This window comes from Martes martes, assembly GCF_963455335.1.
Source record: "Martes martes genome assembly, chromosome: 9".
Lineage (NCBI taxonomy): Eukaryota > Metazoa > Chordata > Mammalia > Carnivora > Mustelidae > Martes > Martes martes.
In genome coordinates this window covers 117,822,625-117,839,890 of record NC_137896.1, presented here as the reverse complement: position 1 = coordinate 117,839,890, position 17,266 = coordinate 117,822,625, and the positions used below count along the sequence as shown (strand labels likewise).

Here is a 17,266-nt window from a genome sequence, read left to right as displayed (position 1 = left end):
CACCTTTGCAAGATGTGAATTCTTCTGCACGTATTTCAAAACCAAAACTTCAGTGTGTAAATTCTGTTGGATGCAAATCTGAGCCACCCTTGCGAGGTATAAACCCTTCTGAATTAACTTCAGTTTCAAAACTCCAAGGTACAAAGTCTTCTGAGTTGAGGTCAGAGATCCCAAGGGAGACAACTATGGTCTTCAACCTTGACCCACATTTGCAAGATGTGAAATCTGAAGTGATTCCAGGGTCAAAGTCTCTTGCTCTAGCACCTATGGAATGCAACCCTGAGCCACAGGTGAAGTGTGTAAATTCTTCTAAATTGAATCCAGAGCCAAAATTACAATGTGCAAATTCTGTGGGCTGCAAACCCGGGCCACCTTTGCAAGGTGTACAGTCCTTTGAATTGACTTCAGGGGCAAAATGTCAAGGTACAGGATCTCAGGTGAATCCGGGGCCCAAGAATCAAAGTGAGACATCTATGGTGTTCAGCGCTGAACCACATTTACAAGAGTTGAAATCCCAATTGATTCCAGGGTCAAAGTTTCTTGCTGTAGCACCTATGGAATGCAACCCTGGGCCACAGATGAAGTGTGTAAATTCGTTGCAGTTGGATCCAGAGCCAAAATTACAATGTGCTAATTCTATGGGGTATGAACTTGGGCCACCTTGGCAAGGTATACAATCTTTTGAGTTGCCTTCAGGGGTTCAATGTCGAGGTATGGGATCTTTTGATTTGAATCTGGGGTCAGAAGTTCTAGGTATAAAATCTCTTATGTTTGACCCTGTGCAACATTTACAAAATGTGAAACATGAACTGAGTCCAGGGACAAAGTTTCAAGGTATAACATCACAAGAATTAAACTGTGGCCCACAGCTGCAAGGTGTGAATTCTTCTGATTTGAATTTTGGGTCAGAACGTCAATGCATAAATGCCATAAAGTTTAATCCAGACCCACAGATGCAAGGCATGAAACCCTCTGACTTGAATCCTACGTCAGAATATCAAGGTACAAAATCTATTCTGTTCAACCCTGGACCACATCTGCAAGGTGTAAAATCTTCTGAGTTAATTCCAGGGACAAAGTTTCCAGAAATCCAGTTTTTGGAGAATCACTGTGGGTCACGGCAACAAGTTGTGCACTCAGTGTTCACTTTAGGCTCTTCGCTGAATGGTATGAAATCTGTGTTATTTTTACCAAAGCCACTGCTTGAAGATGTAAAGTCTGTGAAGACGAACAAAGAGTCAGCGTCTTGTGGTGGAAATTCTGTGAAACTGGCTTCAGGCTCTGAGCCGCAGGACTTGAAATGTGAGATGTTTGCACTAGAGCCATGTTTTACAGAAGGGAAATCTGTGGAGTTAAATCCAGGGCCACATCCTCAAGGTATGAATTCTGGGGAGTTGCCCTCACACGTCAGGCAGCACAGTGAGAGATCTGTGGTGTTTGCACCAAAGTTGTGTTTTCAAGATGTGAAATCTCTGGAGTTGAAACCAGCGCCACAACCTCAAGACGTGAATTCTAAGGATTTGATTTCTCGCCTCAGGCAGAAATCTGTGGTGTTTGAATCAGAGCCATGTTCTCAAGATGTGACATCTCTGAAGTCAAACCTGCAGCTACAGCCTCAAAGTGCTAATTCTTCAGGGTTTCCATCATGCCTGAGGTCACCAAGTGTTAATTCTGAGGACTTTGCACCGGAACTATGTTTTCAAGATGTGCAATCTGTAGAGTTGACACCAGGGTCCCAACAGCAAGGTATGAATTGCCAAGAGTTGACTTCAGGATGGCAAGGTATGAAATCAATAGAGTTGGCACCAGAGCCAACTAAGAAGTTCGTACCAGGACCCATGTTGAGTAGTGTTAGATTTTCAAATTTGTCTCCAGAATCACAGCGACAAGGTGAGAAACCTTTGGAGTTTACTCCAGAAGCAAAGTTGCAAAGTATAAAACATGTGAAATTGTCTTCAGCATCTCTGCAACAAGATATGAAATCTGTAGAGTTACTACCGGGGTCACTGCTTCAAAGAACAAAATCTGAGGAACGAACTCCAAAGAGGAGCTATCAAATCACAGGCTCCTCTGAGATAATCCCTAGGCCAGGGCATCAATTTGTAGAAGGTGCAGAGATGATCCCAACACCAAAGCCTCAAGTCCCTAAATCTGTGAATTTGGTGATCCCAACACCAAAGCATCAAGTCTCCAAATCTGTAAATTTGATTTCAGTACCAATTTATCATACCACAGAAAGGTTGGCCCATCGAGGCAATGAAACTGTAGAAAAATCTGTGGGGTTGACTCCAAAGTCAACAAGTAAAACCATGGAATCTTCAGGAGTGCCTCTAAGGCTAGATCTTCAAGTACCAGAATCTGTTGACCCGACTCATGTGCTAAGGAATCAAGGCTCTGAAGCTTTAGAATTAACCTTAAGGAAAATTCCAGAAACTCTCGAGTTGCTCTCTCAGTCATGGCCTCAAGTTAAGGACTTGGAGGAATCATATACAAGGCCAGTGCAGGAAGTTACAGGATCTGAAGAGATGACACCAGAGCCCAAGCATCACACTACAGAAACTATGGGGTTGGCCCCCAAAGCAAGGCCAACAGAGAAGGAATTCCTTGGCATGACCCCAAAGCCAATAAGTAAAACCACTGGATATGCAGAGAGCGCTCCAAGGCCCTATCCTCAAGCACTAGAATCTGTGGAGGTGATCTCCGAGAAAAGACTGCAAAGGGAAGAATCAGAAGCACTGACTACAAAGTCATTACATCATGTCCCAGAATCTTCAGAGATGACACCAAGGCTAAAATATCCAGTTCCTGAATCTGTGGGTTCAACCTCTAAGCAATGGCTTCAAAGGGAGGAATCTTTAGATTTGTCCCCAAGGCAAACAGGTCAAGCTCCAGGACATGCAGAATCTGTAGAGCTCCCATCTGAGACATGGCAGCAAGGGGATGGACCAATGGGGCTGACACACTCACAGAATCAAAGTATGAAATATGCACAGATAGCTCCCGGACTACAGGGTCAAATTACAGAGTTTATGAGGATTAGTCCAAAGCCGCTAGATCAAGTCACAGGATCTACAAAGACACTGCTTCAAGCTGCTCAACCAATAGGAAGAACCTCAGTAGGCGCCCCCAAAGTTGCTGAGTATGTGAAAGTGACTCCTGGGCCACCACTTCAGGTTGTAAAGTCTGTAGCATTAACACCAGGGGGAACCTCTCAAATGGCAGACTATGTTGAACTGACTCCAAAAGTACAAGATGTGAGACCTTCTGAGTTTACCTCAGGGCTATGGTTGCAAAGTGTAAAATCAAAGGAATTAACCACAGAGCCAACACACCAGATTTTGGATATAATGAAGCTGACAGGGTTTCACATTGTAAAGACTGTGTTAATCCCAGGGCCACCACTTCAAATTGTGAGATCTGAGGAATTAGCACCACTACCAATTCCTCAGATTGTGGAACCAATAGGAGTCTCCTTAGGATCAGCTACTGAAGTAATGGATTGCTTGGATTTCTTCCCAAGGCCACATCTTCAAGAAATGGTAGAACCTGTAAAACTAACTCTGAGGCCAAATACCGAAGAGAAATCTTCAGAATCACTCTCACAGCCAGCATCTCCTTTGGAGGAATCTACAGTGTTCACTCATGAACAAGGGCTTCAGGCTGTGAAAGGAATGGGGATAAAAATAGGGCCTCCTCAAATCATGGAACGTGAGGATTTGAATCTAGTCCAGGGATATCAGAATAGGGAATCTGAGGATTTTATTTCAAGACAGGAGTTCCAAATAGGGAATTATTTCTCTAGATTTCTACAGAACTCTTCAAACTCGCTCATCTCAAGCTCTGTCGAAGCATCTGAATTAGGAAGCCTTTGTGATTTGGAGATGCCAGAAGTGTCAAGGGCCTTGGATATAAAAAACTTTGGCACAGATATTTTGCAGTCTGAAGAATACTTTAGAGACCCTACTACGATACAAATTTCAACCCTTCCCTTGTCCCTTCACAATCAACCCTCTGATAAGATAGCTAACATTGTCGAAATCCCACATTTTGAGATCCTAGGAGTGGGTGTCGTATCTAAGAGGACTGATCAGAAGCAGGTGGAGAAGCTAGAGCATTCACTCCAGCGCCCATCCCAACATCCACTGCAAAGCTGGAGATCACCATCTAGGATCTTCCAGTCAGGATCAGGAACTCAGAGAGGCCTTAACTGGTCTGTCTTGAGCAGACAACAGAATGTCTGGGAGAATCACTCCTGGAGACAGCGACTACCCAGAAAATATCTCTCCAATATGCTAGTGTTAGGGAATGTCTTGGGAACCACTATGGAAAGGAACCTTTGTTCTCAATCATCTTTCACGGAAAGAGCCACCGCAGGTATCTGTCAATCTATTCAGAATTTATTTGGGGTTCCTGCGGAACTGATGGAACTTTCCAAGAGTCTGCTAGAGAAGAGTCAAAGTATTATTTCTCAGGCTTCAGTGTCCAAAAACTACATTCAGAGACACACTTCGTATCACGGTCACGAACAAAGAATAGCCTTAAGGATGTGGACACGGAGCTCCATGTCCTCCATAATACAGCAATACTCTGGGGCTAGCGCCAAAAGAAAGAAAAGCTCGAAGCTTAGTGATATATCCCAGGAAGTCATTCAGCACATGCCTGTTTCATGTACAGAGGGCCAGCCTCCTGTCCCGGTAAATTTAGAGTCTCCCTTCAATATAGTTTTCACTAGGAAAGATTCTGTTCCAATGGAAGAGAGTGAGAACTCACAGAGTTCACAGACAAGGATTTTTGAGTCCCAACACTGTCTCAAGCCAAGTTACCTTCCCCGGGCCAAGACTGACTTGTCAGAACAGTTCCACTTGCTACAAGATCTGCAGCTAAAAATAGCAGCAAAACTGTTAAGGAGCCAAATACCCCCCAATGTACCTCCACCTCTAACTTCAGATCTCGTTTTAAAATACCCTATCTGCCTACAGTGTGGCCGATGTGTAGGATTTAATTGCTGTCATAAATTACAGGGCACTTTGGGGCCTTACCTTCTTATCTACCCACAGCTCCACCTTGTAAGCACTCCCGAAGGCCACGGAGAGATTAAGGTGAGTCTTGGCTTTAGGCTGCAAACTGGGAAAAGATCCCAAGTCCCAAAGTATCACAGAAGAGACAGATCCATCACACCAAGGAGTTCTAGATCACCATCACTAAGGAAAGCTAAAGTCTATACTCGAGCTTCCAAGAGTCCTACTTCTACAATGGATTTCCGGTCTGTATCTTCCCAGTCTCGTGCTCCTGTACAAGTCCACATGAGGCAAAGACGGTATAGGAGCCCCGCCCTAGCAGGAAAGACGACAACTGGAGGGCCAGGGCACTATGAGTTTACTCAAGTTCACTCTCTACCACAGAGTGACTCTGAAAGCAATCAGGATGAAAAAGCGGCTAAAAGGAGAACCAAAAAGGCCCGTAGTTCAAAATACCCAAAGAAAAGAATCACTACGGGAGGCAGAACACAAAACACAAAGTTCTACACAAATGGCAGAACCACAATACGGAGTTCTTCTCGGGATTTACCAGCCCAGTTAAGAGGGAAGAGGAATGGAGCATCTCAGACAACTACTGCCTCTTCAAAAAGACAATCTAAGAAATCCTCCCAACCCAAATCCATTCAACTGCTTTTTCAAGGTCTAAAGCAAACATTCCAGACAGCATGCAGAATTATGGCTTTTCCTGGACAGAAGCCTGAGGATAGGTCAAGGCCAGACCATTTGTGTTCAAGCAAAAACCACCATCCAAAACAAAAAGCCAGAGATTATTCCTCATCAAGAGATATCAAAAGAGATAGGATGTCAGTCGTTAAGCTAAAGCCAGCAGACACAACCACTAAGCAGATGATGTTATGGGAAGAAATACAGCAATTCAGATCAGCTCATCAACCAAAAAGAGGTAGCTCTTTCCAACTTAGACATACCCAACTACCCAAGCCCATAGTTTCCCAAGGAAGTGCTATTTTCAAAACCACTTCAGCCGGACAGCCTGTGGTTATTGTTCAAAACGACAATAGCAGCAAAGGTAAGAAAAACTCCTACAGATGTGAAATCTCTAGCCAGGAGTCCAAGAGCTCCAAAAGAGGAACCAGAGTTCAAGCCAGAGGGAGAAATCGACACGGTTCACTTAAGAGAACCTCACACAGTCACCTTAAAGAGAAACTCACACCCAAGAAGCGAAACCACCATAGCTTCTTAAGGGAGAGAACCCCATGTAATTCCTCTGAAAGGAGCCATCGCAGTCCCTCTGAGAGGAGCCATCGAAGTCCTTCTCTAAAGAGACATCACCGTCTCTCTGAGAGGAGCCCCCGAAGCCACCTTCAGAAGAGCCATCACCGTTTCTCTGAGAGGAGGCTTCGAAGTCCTTCTCTAAAGAGTCATCACAGTCCCTCTGAGAGGAGCCACCGAAGCCACCTTCAGAAGAGCCATCACAGTCCCTCTGTGAGGAGCCACCGAAGTCTTTCTCAGAAGAGCCATCACAGTCCCTCTGAGAGGAGCCATCAAAGTCTTCCTCGGAAGAGACATCACAGTCCCTCTAAGAGGAGCCACCGAAGCCGCCTTCAGAAGAGCCATCACAGTCCCTCTGAGATGAGCCACCGAAGCCTTCTTCAGAAGAGACATCACAGTCCCTCTGAGAGGAGCCATCGAAGTCCTTCTCTAAAGAGCCATCACAGTCCCTCTGAGAGGAGCCATCAAAGTCCTTCCCTAAAAAACTACCGTCTCTCTGAGAGGAGCCCTCGAAGTCCTTCCCTACGGAGCCATCACCGTCTCTCTGAGAGGAGCCATCGAAGTCCTTCTCTAAAGAGACATCACCGTCTCTCTGAGAGGAGCCCCCGAAGCCACCTTCAGAAGAGACATCACAGTCCCTCTGAGAGGAGCCATCGAAGTCCTTCTCTAAAGAGCCATCACAGTCCCTCTGAGAGGAGCCATCAAAGTCCTTCCCTAAAAAACTACCGTCTCTCTGAGAGGAGCCTTCGAAGTCCTTCTCTAAAGAGCCATCACAGTCTCTCTGAGAGGAGCCCTCGAAGTCCTTCCCTACGGAGCCATCACCGTCTCTCTGAGAGGAGCCATCGAAGTCCTTCTCTAAAGAGCCATCACCGTCTCTCTGAGAGGAGCCTTCGAAGTCCTTCTCTAAAGAGCCATCAGAGTCTCTCTGAGAGGAGCCCTCGAAGTCCTCCCCTAAAGAGCCATCACCGTCTCTCTGAGAGGAGCCCTCGAAGTCCTTCTCTAAAGAGCCATCACAGTCTCTCTGAGAGGAGCCCTCGAAGTCCTTCCCTAAAGAGCCATCACCGTCTCTCTGAGAGGAGCCATCAAAGTCCTTCCCTAAAGAGCTATCACAGTCCCTCCGAGAGGAGCCATCGAATTCTTCCTCGGAAGAGACATCACCGTCCCTCTGAGAGGAGACATCAGAGTCCCTGTGAGAGGAGATGTCGCAGTCCCTCTGAGAAGAGATGTCGCAGTCCCTCTGAGAGGAGATGTCGCAGTCCCCTTGAGAGGAGCAGTCGCAGTCTCTTTCAGAAAACTCATCACAGTCCCTTAGAGGTGAGAGGACACAGCCCTTTTGAGAGAGGACGGCACAGGCCCTCTGAGAGGAGTGGTCACAATTCCTCAGAGAGAACTCACTGTAGTCCCTCTGAAAGAAGTGGACGCAGTCGGTCTGAGAGGAACAGACACAGTCATTCTGAGCAGAGCCAACAGAGCCACCTTGAAAGGGGCCAGTACAGTTGGTGTGGCAAAACCCATCTCAGTCCCTCTGTGGGAACCCATCATAGTCCCGCTAAGGAGAAACTCAAACACAGCTCCCCTAGGGAGAGGCTCAGACATGTTCCGTCTGAAGATTGCAAGGGCTACTCAAACACGTCTCCTAGGGACCACACACAAAATGCTCCAAAACAGGCCAAGTTTAGAGGCCTGAAGCTAACAGATGAGAAGAGATTCGTCCCCATTATTCACTGACTGGCTCAAGCCTTCACCGACCTGCCCCTTATCTGGCTTCTTTCCTGCTCAGCCAATGCCTCCCAAACCTGCACCCTCAGCAATCAAAGAGCCTCTCTACCTGGGAGGAGGGAGGGCGGGAATGGGTCTGTAATTTCTCTAAGATAAATAAAGGGGCAATAATTGATCTCCACCTAGAAAGACCACTCGTCGTGCTGGAGGGGGGAATGGAGGGTGAAGGGATATTTGGTGTCGCGCAAATGGATGGAACGCCAGGAAGAGGCCCTGAAGCCAGGTTTGGGGCTCCAAACCCCACCTACAGCTTCCCAGGGCGGGGTCTCAGAGGAGGGAGTCGTGTCACGTGACTCACTCCAGCCGCAGCCCCCTCGGAAGCTGCCAGGGGGAAGTAGACATTCAGACTTGGGATCGGTGGCGCCCACTCCACATCCCCCTCAAACTCCTAATACCATATTTCTCTGAATCAAAGATGCATCATTTACTTCTTTTTGGTTTTTGTTTTAGACAGCACGAGTGGGGAGGGGCAGAGGGAGAAGAAGAGCGAATCTGAGGCAGATTCCACACCCAGTGCAGAGCCCAATGCAGAACTTGATCTCACAACCCTGAGATCATGTGCTGAGCCGAAAATTAAGAGTCAGATGCTTTACCCACCAAGTCACCCAGGTACCCCAGAGACATCATTTAAAACTTCACATGCAGGGGCGCCTGGGTGGCTCACTGGGTTAACCCTCTGCATTCAGATTGGGTCACGATCTCAGGGTCCTGGGATCGAGCCCCGCATCGGGCTCTCTGCTCAGCAGGGAGCCTGCTTCCCCCTCTCTCTCTGCCTGCCTCTCTGCCTACTTGTGATCTCTCTCTGTGTGTCAAATAAATAAATAAAATCTTAAAAAAAAAACACACAAAACATCACATGCAACCCAATTTCTAAGATAATAAAATGTGATTATATATATGTTTAGGAATTGATGAAACCTACTGACTTGGCCTAACCGGCTAGATGCTTCTTTTTAGGAGCTCCTATGTAGAGGAGGAGCCTCTGCTTTCTTCCTGGCTTCCATCTGGCCCCAGCTCTGGCCTCTGGATTTGCCCTTCCAGCTCTGGTCCCAGGTCTACCCCCTCCCTCACACAGCCTCCCTCCCTCTCCGTCGAGACCTCCCCCTCCTCTGAACTCCACTTCAAATCACATCCTTTAGTTTTCACCCAGGTACTCAATTAGTCGAGCCACAGTGGTCCAACTTCCCCCAATTTCAGGCTGTTAGGGGTTCTGCCTCAGATCCCCTTTTATAGTTTTCATAGCTCTGGCTCTAGCATCTAGCAAGCACTCAGCAGGTACCTGCTGCCTGAGCGAAAATGAGAGGCCCAGGAGGAAAAAGCAATGTCTGAGGAGGAATGCTGGCTGTGAGAGCGGTCCGGGAAGTGGACAGCCAGGAAGGGTGTAGCCTGCCTCACCTTCATCCAGCACTTGCCCACCAGGCTGCTGCCGCCTGAGTCCCGCACCTTGAGGTAGCAGTCGACAGCGCGGCTATACTCTCCAGCCTGCTCCCACTGGCGAGCTTGGTCCACGAGCCCCTCCATGCCCCTGAGATGAGAGTACACGTGACCAGAACGGGTTGGGCAGCGTGGCCTATCCTGTGCATACCTTGTGACCCACCCTCCAGCCCTGCCGACACTTGCTGCCTCCTGGCGTCATACCTGGCCCCTCTCTTGGTAGCCTCCCGCTCGTACTCTTCCTGCAGGGCCTCCAGTTGGCCCGGCACATAGTCCTTGCAGATCCACAGGGCATCACTCCATAATCCAGCCTCCTGCTCAGATTTCCAGGTATCAGGAAGGCAGAGGCCGGCATGACACCTTCCCCCTGCCGCACAGGTGCTCTCTACTATGGGCCACGGATCCCTAGGTCCTTGGACCTCTCTTCTCCTTCTCGTCTCCTTTCCCCTCTCCAATGCTAACTCTCTGGATCCTTCCCAGGAGTAGTGGTTAGTGTAGTGCTCTGTGGGTTCTTACACTCTCTCCCCCTCCCCTCATGGCCCTGAATCCGGTGCCCTACCTTATAATAATTGAGGGCCAGGCCCGGTCTCTGGGCCCGAAGCAGCAGCCCTTCTGCTTTCTGAAAGTCCTCCTCCTCCGAGGCCCCCCGGGCCTGCCCCACAAGCACCTCGGCGACACTGTCAGGATCGTGAGCCTCGGACACACGCTGAGCTGCCTCCCAATCCTGGTTATGGACGAACCTGCTCCCACAAGAGGACACAGGGGAGGCTCAGTACAGGACTGAGGCCTCAAGAGCGGGAGACAAGCAGCCATGTCAGAGGGGGTAGAAGATTTATTGGTGCCAGGTTCAGGTGAAGGTGGCAATGCCAGGTCCTGGGGCTGCGGATGGGAGGACGGGAGTAAGGAATTGATGGGTAACTCACATGAGGACTGCTTCCTTGGGCTTACCAGCCCTGATGAATTCAGCTTCAGCCTCTTCAAATTTACCCTGTAGGGACAGAAGGGCGGCCGCACATGATCAGAAGCAGAGTGCCATCATGGCAGCCGTGAGACAGGAGGAGGTCAAGGTCAAAAGCAAGGGAGCAGGAGCACGTCCATACCTCATCCTCCAGGTACGTAGCATATCCGAGATGAATCTCAGGGGTTTTGTGCTTGAGGGCCAGCCGAGAGAGTTCAAAAGCAAATTCAAATGAGCTGAAATGGAAGGTGTAAGGAAGGTCTGCCTACTCAGTACTTTCCTTTTATAAGAGGGGGAACAGGGCAAGAGAAAACAGAAAGGGTCGAGACGGGGCCGGGGGAGGGAAAGGACAGATTGAGAAGACAATCCATATGACGTGACACAGAAGCACACAGACACGTAAAGGAGGACGTGGGTCGGGGGACACTCGGAAAAGCCTGTGCTTCCTGCGACGAGTGGGCGTAAAGGAATGGGATGGGCGCGAGGCAGGGGACCGCAGTGAGCCTCACAGCACTACTCTGCCTCGGGAGCAGGGGCTCCGGGTTCTCCACCACTTCCTCCTGAGCCACATTTACGCTAGCAGAAAAACTGTCTCTCTAAAACATTAAGAGGACCCTCAGCCATCTGACTCCATGCAGGATTATCACTGGTCTTTGCAACATTTGCTTAAGAAAAGCTCTTTTTGCATTTAACAGAAGCACACTTCCTTGACTCAGAAGTCAATTACTGGCTTAGTGCACCTTAGCTTTAAAAGCTTTAAAAGCTCTTCTCTCCGGGGCACCTGCCTGGCTCAGTCTGTAGAATGAGTGACCCTTGATCTCGGGTTGAGTTCAAGCCCCACACTGGGGATAGTAATTACTTTAAAGAGGTCTTTTTGAAAAAGAAGGAAAAAGGCTGATCACTTTCCATCTTCTTAGAACAGCTAAACACTGTTCTGAGCCCCCGGGGAACAGGGGCAGAGCTACTGATTCATTCCTTGCCTCTCCATCACGTTCTTCTGAGGATTTCTTCACTCCTGCCTCTGTCTTCAGAAACACTTCTCAGCTATACAGCAATTTTCCTTGTCTACGCAGAGGCTCTCTCTCGAAAGGGGCCAGTGGAGAGAAGCCCTGGGGCCTCACCAGTTGTCAGCGGCGTGGTCAACGGCAGCTTCCGGGAGTCCGAGCTTATTAAGCAGTCTCACTGCGGACTCTCCTCCCAGGCTCTTTGCCCACAGATAGGCCACGTGTTTGTGGGCATTAGCTCCTCCGTGAGCCTTGGCCACCTGTGAAGCAAAGCCATTTGGCAATCCTCCCACGCAGGGCCACATGGCGGCTCCCTTCTCCCCTCTGATCGGACTTCAGCTTTGAAGTCAAAGCTGAAGGGTCAGGGCTTTCTACTAGAACAGGGAGAGGGCTCAGTTTTGGGGTCTGTTAGCCTGCTCAGGGGCCAAGGATGGACTTCAGGTAGTCCACAGACCCCTCCTACCGCATGTGAAATTTTGCCTGTTGGTATGGACATTTTTCAAAGAGACCCACGACCAGTTCAGAATGCATCCCTTGAGAGTGGGGAAGAGGGACGGGCGTATCCCCAGAGCGACCTGGACTCCTTACCCGGTAGGCCTCCTCCCAAAGCCCACTGGACCTGTACATGTCCACCGTTGCCTTCCACTCCTGAGCCTCGAGGTAGTGATACTCGGCCTCCTGCAGTCGGCCTTCAGCCTCCAGCTCCTGGGGAAAGGAGGGTCAGGATGGGGCGAGGGGGACGTGGAGCCTGTTCGGGGAAGAGATGGCCGAGACTGGAAAAAGGCTCACTTTGCCCGGGTGTAGGTGTGTGTCACTGAGGAGATCTGGGTGGTGCTTCCCTACCAGGCGGATCACATCATCATCCAGCTTGTGCTTTCTGAACATGGTGATGGCAAGATCAGGCTCTTCCACTGTCACGTAGGGCCTGCGGAGGGGAGAGAGACACCCGGGGCCTCCTCGACCCAGATTCCTGCATCACTGCCTTCTAGGCAGACGGCGCGCATCCTCAGACGCACCCCTCTCCCTGCACGCCTCCCCTGGGGCTGCGGCTCACCTTTCTGCCTCCGGGTACTTGCCCTGCTTCTCCATCTCCTGAGCCTGGCTGATGTACGGCACCGACACGTCTTCCGGCCTCATGCACTTCATTGCCAGCTGTGCAGACACACAGAGCCCCAGTAGCCTCTGGCACGCTTCCGAGGGAAGCAGGGGGGCTGCGGAGTGGCCAGGGAGGCGCGACTCGAGGATGACCTGTGTTCCCAGCAACTCTGAACCTTCCCAACAACCACAGGGGTTTGTGTACGGATGATTTCCTGGTCAGTCTAGGGAATTCCAAGACCATAAGGAGCAAAGTCAGAACTATATTCTGCTCAGGCAAAAAGGCCAGAGATGCCCTCTGCTGGGCACGTGTTCCCACTCCCGTGCTCCCGCCGTACCCACCGGGTTTTGGGCGCAGGCAGGGAACGAAGTTGCCACTCTGACTACAGCATGGGGAGGGGCATTTGGGGCTCCCCAGCTCCCAAACCCTTCTGCTCGCTTCGGAATTACAGGTTTGGAACAAGGGCCTCTTCATCCTTGCCTTTCCCTGTGGCTAGGTCTCCAAGCGCTCCAGACTTTTCTATTTTGGTGCTCTTTCTCAGCTTTCAAGGAGGCCGGTGAAGAGGGAACATCAGAGCCCAAGGAAAGTGGGGACGGCCCCAGAGAGGTGGAGCCCTCGGACGAACCGCGCCCCGCTACCTACCTTGTGGGCTTGCTCCCAGCGGCCGGCCCGAGTGTACATGTCTAGTGCATCTTTTGTTCGGTCTCCCTTAATGTAGAGCTCCTCCGCAATCTGTGCTCCAGACAGCAGATACAAAAGGCCGAGAGCAAGAGCATTAGAGCAAGAGCGTTAGAGCGGCCTGCACGGGGGAGAGCGAACCTCAGCTGGGATGGCGGGGAGGGGACGGGACCCTTAGTCCACAACACAGAAGAAAAGAGGGCTATCCCGTCTCACATCCTCTACTCTTTTGAAAACAAAAACAGAAACAAAAAACCAGCCAAAACCAGAATGGGGACACTACAACAGGCAGTTTAAAAGGACCTAAAAGGACCTCGTACTTTTGCAACACAGGGCCATTCCACATTGGAACTCCCATGGAGTTACATAGGAAGAGAGCTGGAGACTCGCTTTATAGATCTGGGAGAGGGGTCTATGTTATGTTGGAATGAAATAAGGGAAATAAACTGCTTTCTTCTCACTCAGGGTGGCTGGTGCTGCTGGGACCCAGAAAGAAGGATTTGGTAAGAGGGCCCCCACTTCCGGTTCTGGGGTTCTCATCTCATTCGGTACTGCATTGCCTCCAGCTCCAGCAAGGGACTTTCCTCACCTCATACTCCTGCAGAGACGCATAGTGTTGGGCCACGCGGGGATAGTATTTGGTGTTCCGACAGTGTTCCGGTCCTGTAGATCTAATACATAAATGGCCTTCTTCCACTGGCGGGCGCCCAGGGCAGCTTCAATTGCCTTAATGGAGCGCCTGGCAGAGCTGGGAAAGGCATCCGTGCCTATGAGGCAAGGGGAAGACAGGTAGAGGTAGGGAGACACCTCAAGCCTACTCCAACCTACATGGTGCCATCTCTCTTGGAGCCTCGGTGCCCTTACTTGCCCCATCACCTTGGACCTCACGCCCAGTCACCTTTGCACCCCTCTACCTGGCTTCAATGTAGTGATTAATGGCTGCATCGAGCGGCTTCTGCTGCACCAAACGATCTCCCCAGGCCTCTTCCAGTCTCACCACTTCCACTAGGAATGCCAACCGAGCCAGCTCCACTGCTGCCAGGGACAGAGAGGGCACTCGGCTAAGCCTTCCAGGGATGGGAGTCAGGGAAATGGGGTGTGGAAAATAGGTGAGAAGTGGAGGGATGGAGAACTGAGCCGATCCACCAGAACAGATGCACAAAATTGGTGCAGGGGGACTATTCGGGCAAGACTCTAACAGGGAAGGCTGGGTTGTCCGGGGCAGTACCTTTCACGAATGCGCTGCCTTTACAGTAGCACTCCAGGGCCCGCTCCGGGTTTCGAATCTTCTCAAAGAGATCACCTGCCTGTCGACACATACCACATGACTACAACCACAGTCCTACTACACTAAGAATCAAGTATCAGCCCCCAAAGGTGGAGACTCGGCCACCAGTTCTGGGGGCTGTGCACTCCAGGACTCCCCTGGGGAGGAGGGAGCGCTGAGTCCTGGAGATGAGGGACAGGAACGGGAAGCCAGCCATACCCTTTCATACAGCTCCCCCTTGATAAGGGCTGCAGTGATGTTTTCTACCAGCTCGGTGTTAGCTAGCAGTTCCTCCCGGGCCAGCACCAGTCGGGCAGCTTTGGCAGGGAGCCCGGCTTTGAGGTAGAGGCTGATGGCTGCTAGTCCATCCCCCGGCTCTCCTGTAGTTCACCGGCTCGCTCCTCTTGCTGTGTGTCCATCAGCCACTGGTAGTAACTCCGGCGCAGCTTCTCCAGGGCTGGGTGCCCCTGGACGTGCAAGAGAGGCAAGACAAGTCACCTCCCTCCTTCCTGTGCTGCTTCCCAAACTTCTCCAATCCCACTGTAACAACGGAAAGCCTCCCGGACACCAACGTGCCAACTCCCAGCCCAATCCTGTTCCAGCTCCTATAGCCTCCTTGGTAAGAAGAGGCTTCGGATATTGGTGGAACTGAGCTGCGAGCACCATGGAGAAGACAGAACTGGTAGTACCTTGGCCTGAGCCACAGCGATACACTCATCCCAACGGTGCAGCTCCTGCTACATGTCCATAGCCTCCTCAACGGCATTCTAGGGGAAGCCGGGCAGAGGAGAGAGGGACACCAAGAGTTGGGAGGAGCATCAGGGATCAGCAGGCTGTCCTCAGCCCGGGCATGATGCCAGCCCGCGGGGACTGAAAGCCTCACCCTTGACTTAGGCACAAGCAGTGGCACACTTATCAGGAAAGGAGAAGGAGGTTAAGCCCCAGGGTACCTTATTTGCATAGGCCCCTTCCAAGGCATTATTTCTTAAGGAGGGCTCCTCAAATTCTATCAGCCTCAGGCCCCACAAACCCTGAATTTGCCTGTGTACACAAGCACGACCAGGGAAGGCTCTGGGGTAGGGGGAGGCGGCAGATGGGGCGGCAGCAGACAGCTTATAAAGACCTAACTGGAAGGAGGAAGGCAGAGCAGAGCCGGAAGGAAGGAGTGGCATTTTAGCTGTGTCAACCTTTCTAAAAGCTCTCCCCCAGGGCTCTCTCCTCCCCTCAGGCTGCCTCACTCCCCCTCCCGCCCAGCTCCCCTCTTCAATCTGGTCCCTCTGCTCCCATCACCTGTTCCAAGAAGATCATCTCAGCCAGCTTGTAGTTCTTCTCCAGCATGGCTAGGCGTGCTCGCACCTGGTAAAAGTCCGTTCCTTCTCCACCCTGTGGGGGAGGAAGAAGGCTCTGGTTATCCTGGCAGCACTGCAGGAGCCATTCGGACTATTGTGAGCTTATTAGACAGGAAGGCCACAGAGACGAGGAAGCTAAAAGACCAGAAAGCTGAAAACCTTCATGGGGCTTAAAGGATGAGGTCTGGCAAGCCATTCCAGAGCGCTCTGACTCGAAGGTGGAGGTGGGCTGGGCAGAACCGAGGGCGCGAGCCATGGCCGGAAAGCCAGGGGTCGTGGGGCTGCGCGTGAAGAGAAATCTCAGCTCGAGAGACTGAATAATTCAGGAGGATAATACTTGCATATTCCCGAGACACCTGGTCTGCAATCTCATTGGTCTCATGCAGGAATCGAGCTTTTGCTACATGGCCCAAAGCAGAAAAGCACCTACAGGATGGAAGCAATCACAGTAACAGCAGCATTACTACAGGATCAGCGCGGACGCACCGGCCCAGCAGCCGTACACTGAGCCTCGGTTAAGTGCCGCGCGCGGTTTCTGCCACTTGAGACACAAGGGGATATGACGGATGAGGGCCTCGCTCTCAGGGAACTTACTTTCTAGGGGAAACAAGTAGTTAGTACGCAAACAAAGACATTCCAGAGAAAGAAGAGTAAAATGGAATAACGTGACAGTACATATAAACCGTAACGGAGGGGGCTAGTTCAGCTGGTACTCAGAGAAGGCCTATCTGAGGAGCTGACATTTGTGCCAAGACCTAAATACAAGAAAAAGTCAGTCACGCAAGATGAGGAAAAATTATTCCAGGCAGAGGGAACAGCGCATGTAAGGTGCCATGGCAGGAATGAGTTTGAGATACTCAAAGGGCCCAAGGGATGCCAGTGTGGCTGGAGACTAACGGGCAAGTGGGTACCTGGAAGATGAAGGGGGCAGAGGCCAAATATTGTAAGGAGTTAGGACACGCCAAGGGTTGTGGATCTTATACTGAGTAGAACAGAAAGCTACTGGAAGGTTTGAGCAAAAAAAGGACACAATCTGATTTATGGTGTAACAAATGATTTCAGCTATTGTGGGATGAATGGATGGTAGGTGTGTAAGAACAGGATCCGTGAGACTAAGAGGTTTTTGTGACACTGCAGGTAGAGGTGTGGTCTGTTCTAGGCTAGACAGTAAGAGCTTCGGGATGTGTTTTGAAGACGCTGGGTCAGGGCCCTAGGACGAGCTGGTCGTCTAGCTGTGGGGCCACGGGAAAGGAAGGAGCCAAGAGGACTCCTGGCAAAACAGCAGCTGTTGACATTTACTGAGCACTGAGAATTCTCCTACTTTCTTCACCGCCCCTATGATTCTTCTTTACCACCCTAGGAGGTAAATGCTATCATTACTCCCCTTTACAGAGAGGAAATTGAGAAACCAAGGTTTGGAAAGGTTCCCTTA

General features: G+C 50.6%; 2 protein-coding genes across 2 annotated transcripts in view; one reads left to right on the top strand and one right to left on the bottom strand.

Annotated features, from left to right (window-relative positions):
* Window positions 1–171: 171 nt before the first annotated feature.
* LOC308349148 (uncharacterized protein) lies at window positions 172–3,414 on the top strand (the record flags this gene model as incomplete). The annotated part of the gene is made up of 2 exons (XM_080813669.1): window positions 172–2,375; window positions 3,394–3,414. The coding sequence occupies exons 1-2, from the start codon at window positions 186–188 to the stop codon at window positions 3,412–3,414; spliced, it is 2,211 nt and encodes a 736-aa protein (XP_080669795.1). The 5' UTR covers window positions 172–185.
* Window positions 3,415–3,626: 212 nt separating this feature from the next.
* Window positions 3,627–17,266, bottom strand: part of LOC308349006 (intraflagellar transport protein 172 homolog) — a gene marked incomplete at its 5' end in the record, with an annotated part of 32,548 nt that continues 18,908 nt past the window's right edge. The window contains 21 exon segments of the mRNA XM_080813546.1: window positions 3,627–3,660; window positions 9,444–9,573; window positions 9,687–9,796; window positions 10,042–10,222; window positions 10,406–10,470; window positions 10,583–10,676; window positions 11,562–11,704; window positions 12,033–12,149; window positions 12,234–12,369; window positions 12,499–12,596; window positions 13,183–13,272; window positions 13,808–13,864; window positions 13,867–13,957; window positions 14,133–14,253; window positions 14,447–14,525; window positions 14,705–14,859; window positions 14,862–14,952; window positions 15,175–15,222; window positions 15,226–15,252; window positions 15,776–15,868; window positions 16,176–16,260. Of these exon segments, the coding sequence (XP_080669672.1) occupies window positions 3,637–3,660; window positions 9,444–9,573; window positions 9,687–9,796; window positions 10,042–10,222; window positions 10,406–10,470; window positions 10,583–10,676; window positions 11,562–11,704; window positions 12,033–12,149; window positions 12,234–12,369; window positions 12,499–12,596; window positions 13,183–13,272; window positions 13,808–13,864; window positions 13,867–13,957; window positions 14,133–14,253; window positions 14,447–14,525; window positions 14,705–14,859; window positions 14,862–14,952; window positions 15,175–15,222; window positions 15,226–15,252; window positions 15,776–15,868; window positions 16,176–16,260 (2,035 nt within the window). The 3' untranslated portion in view covers window positions 3,627–3,636.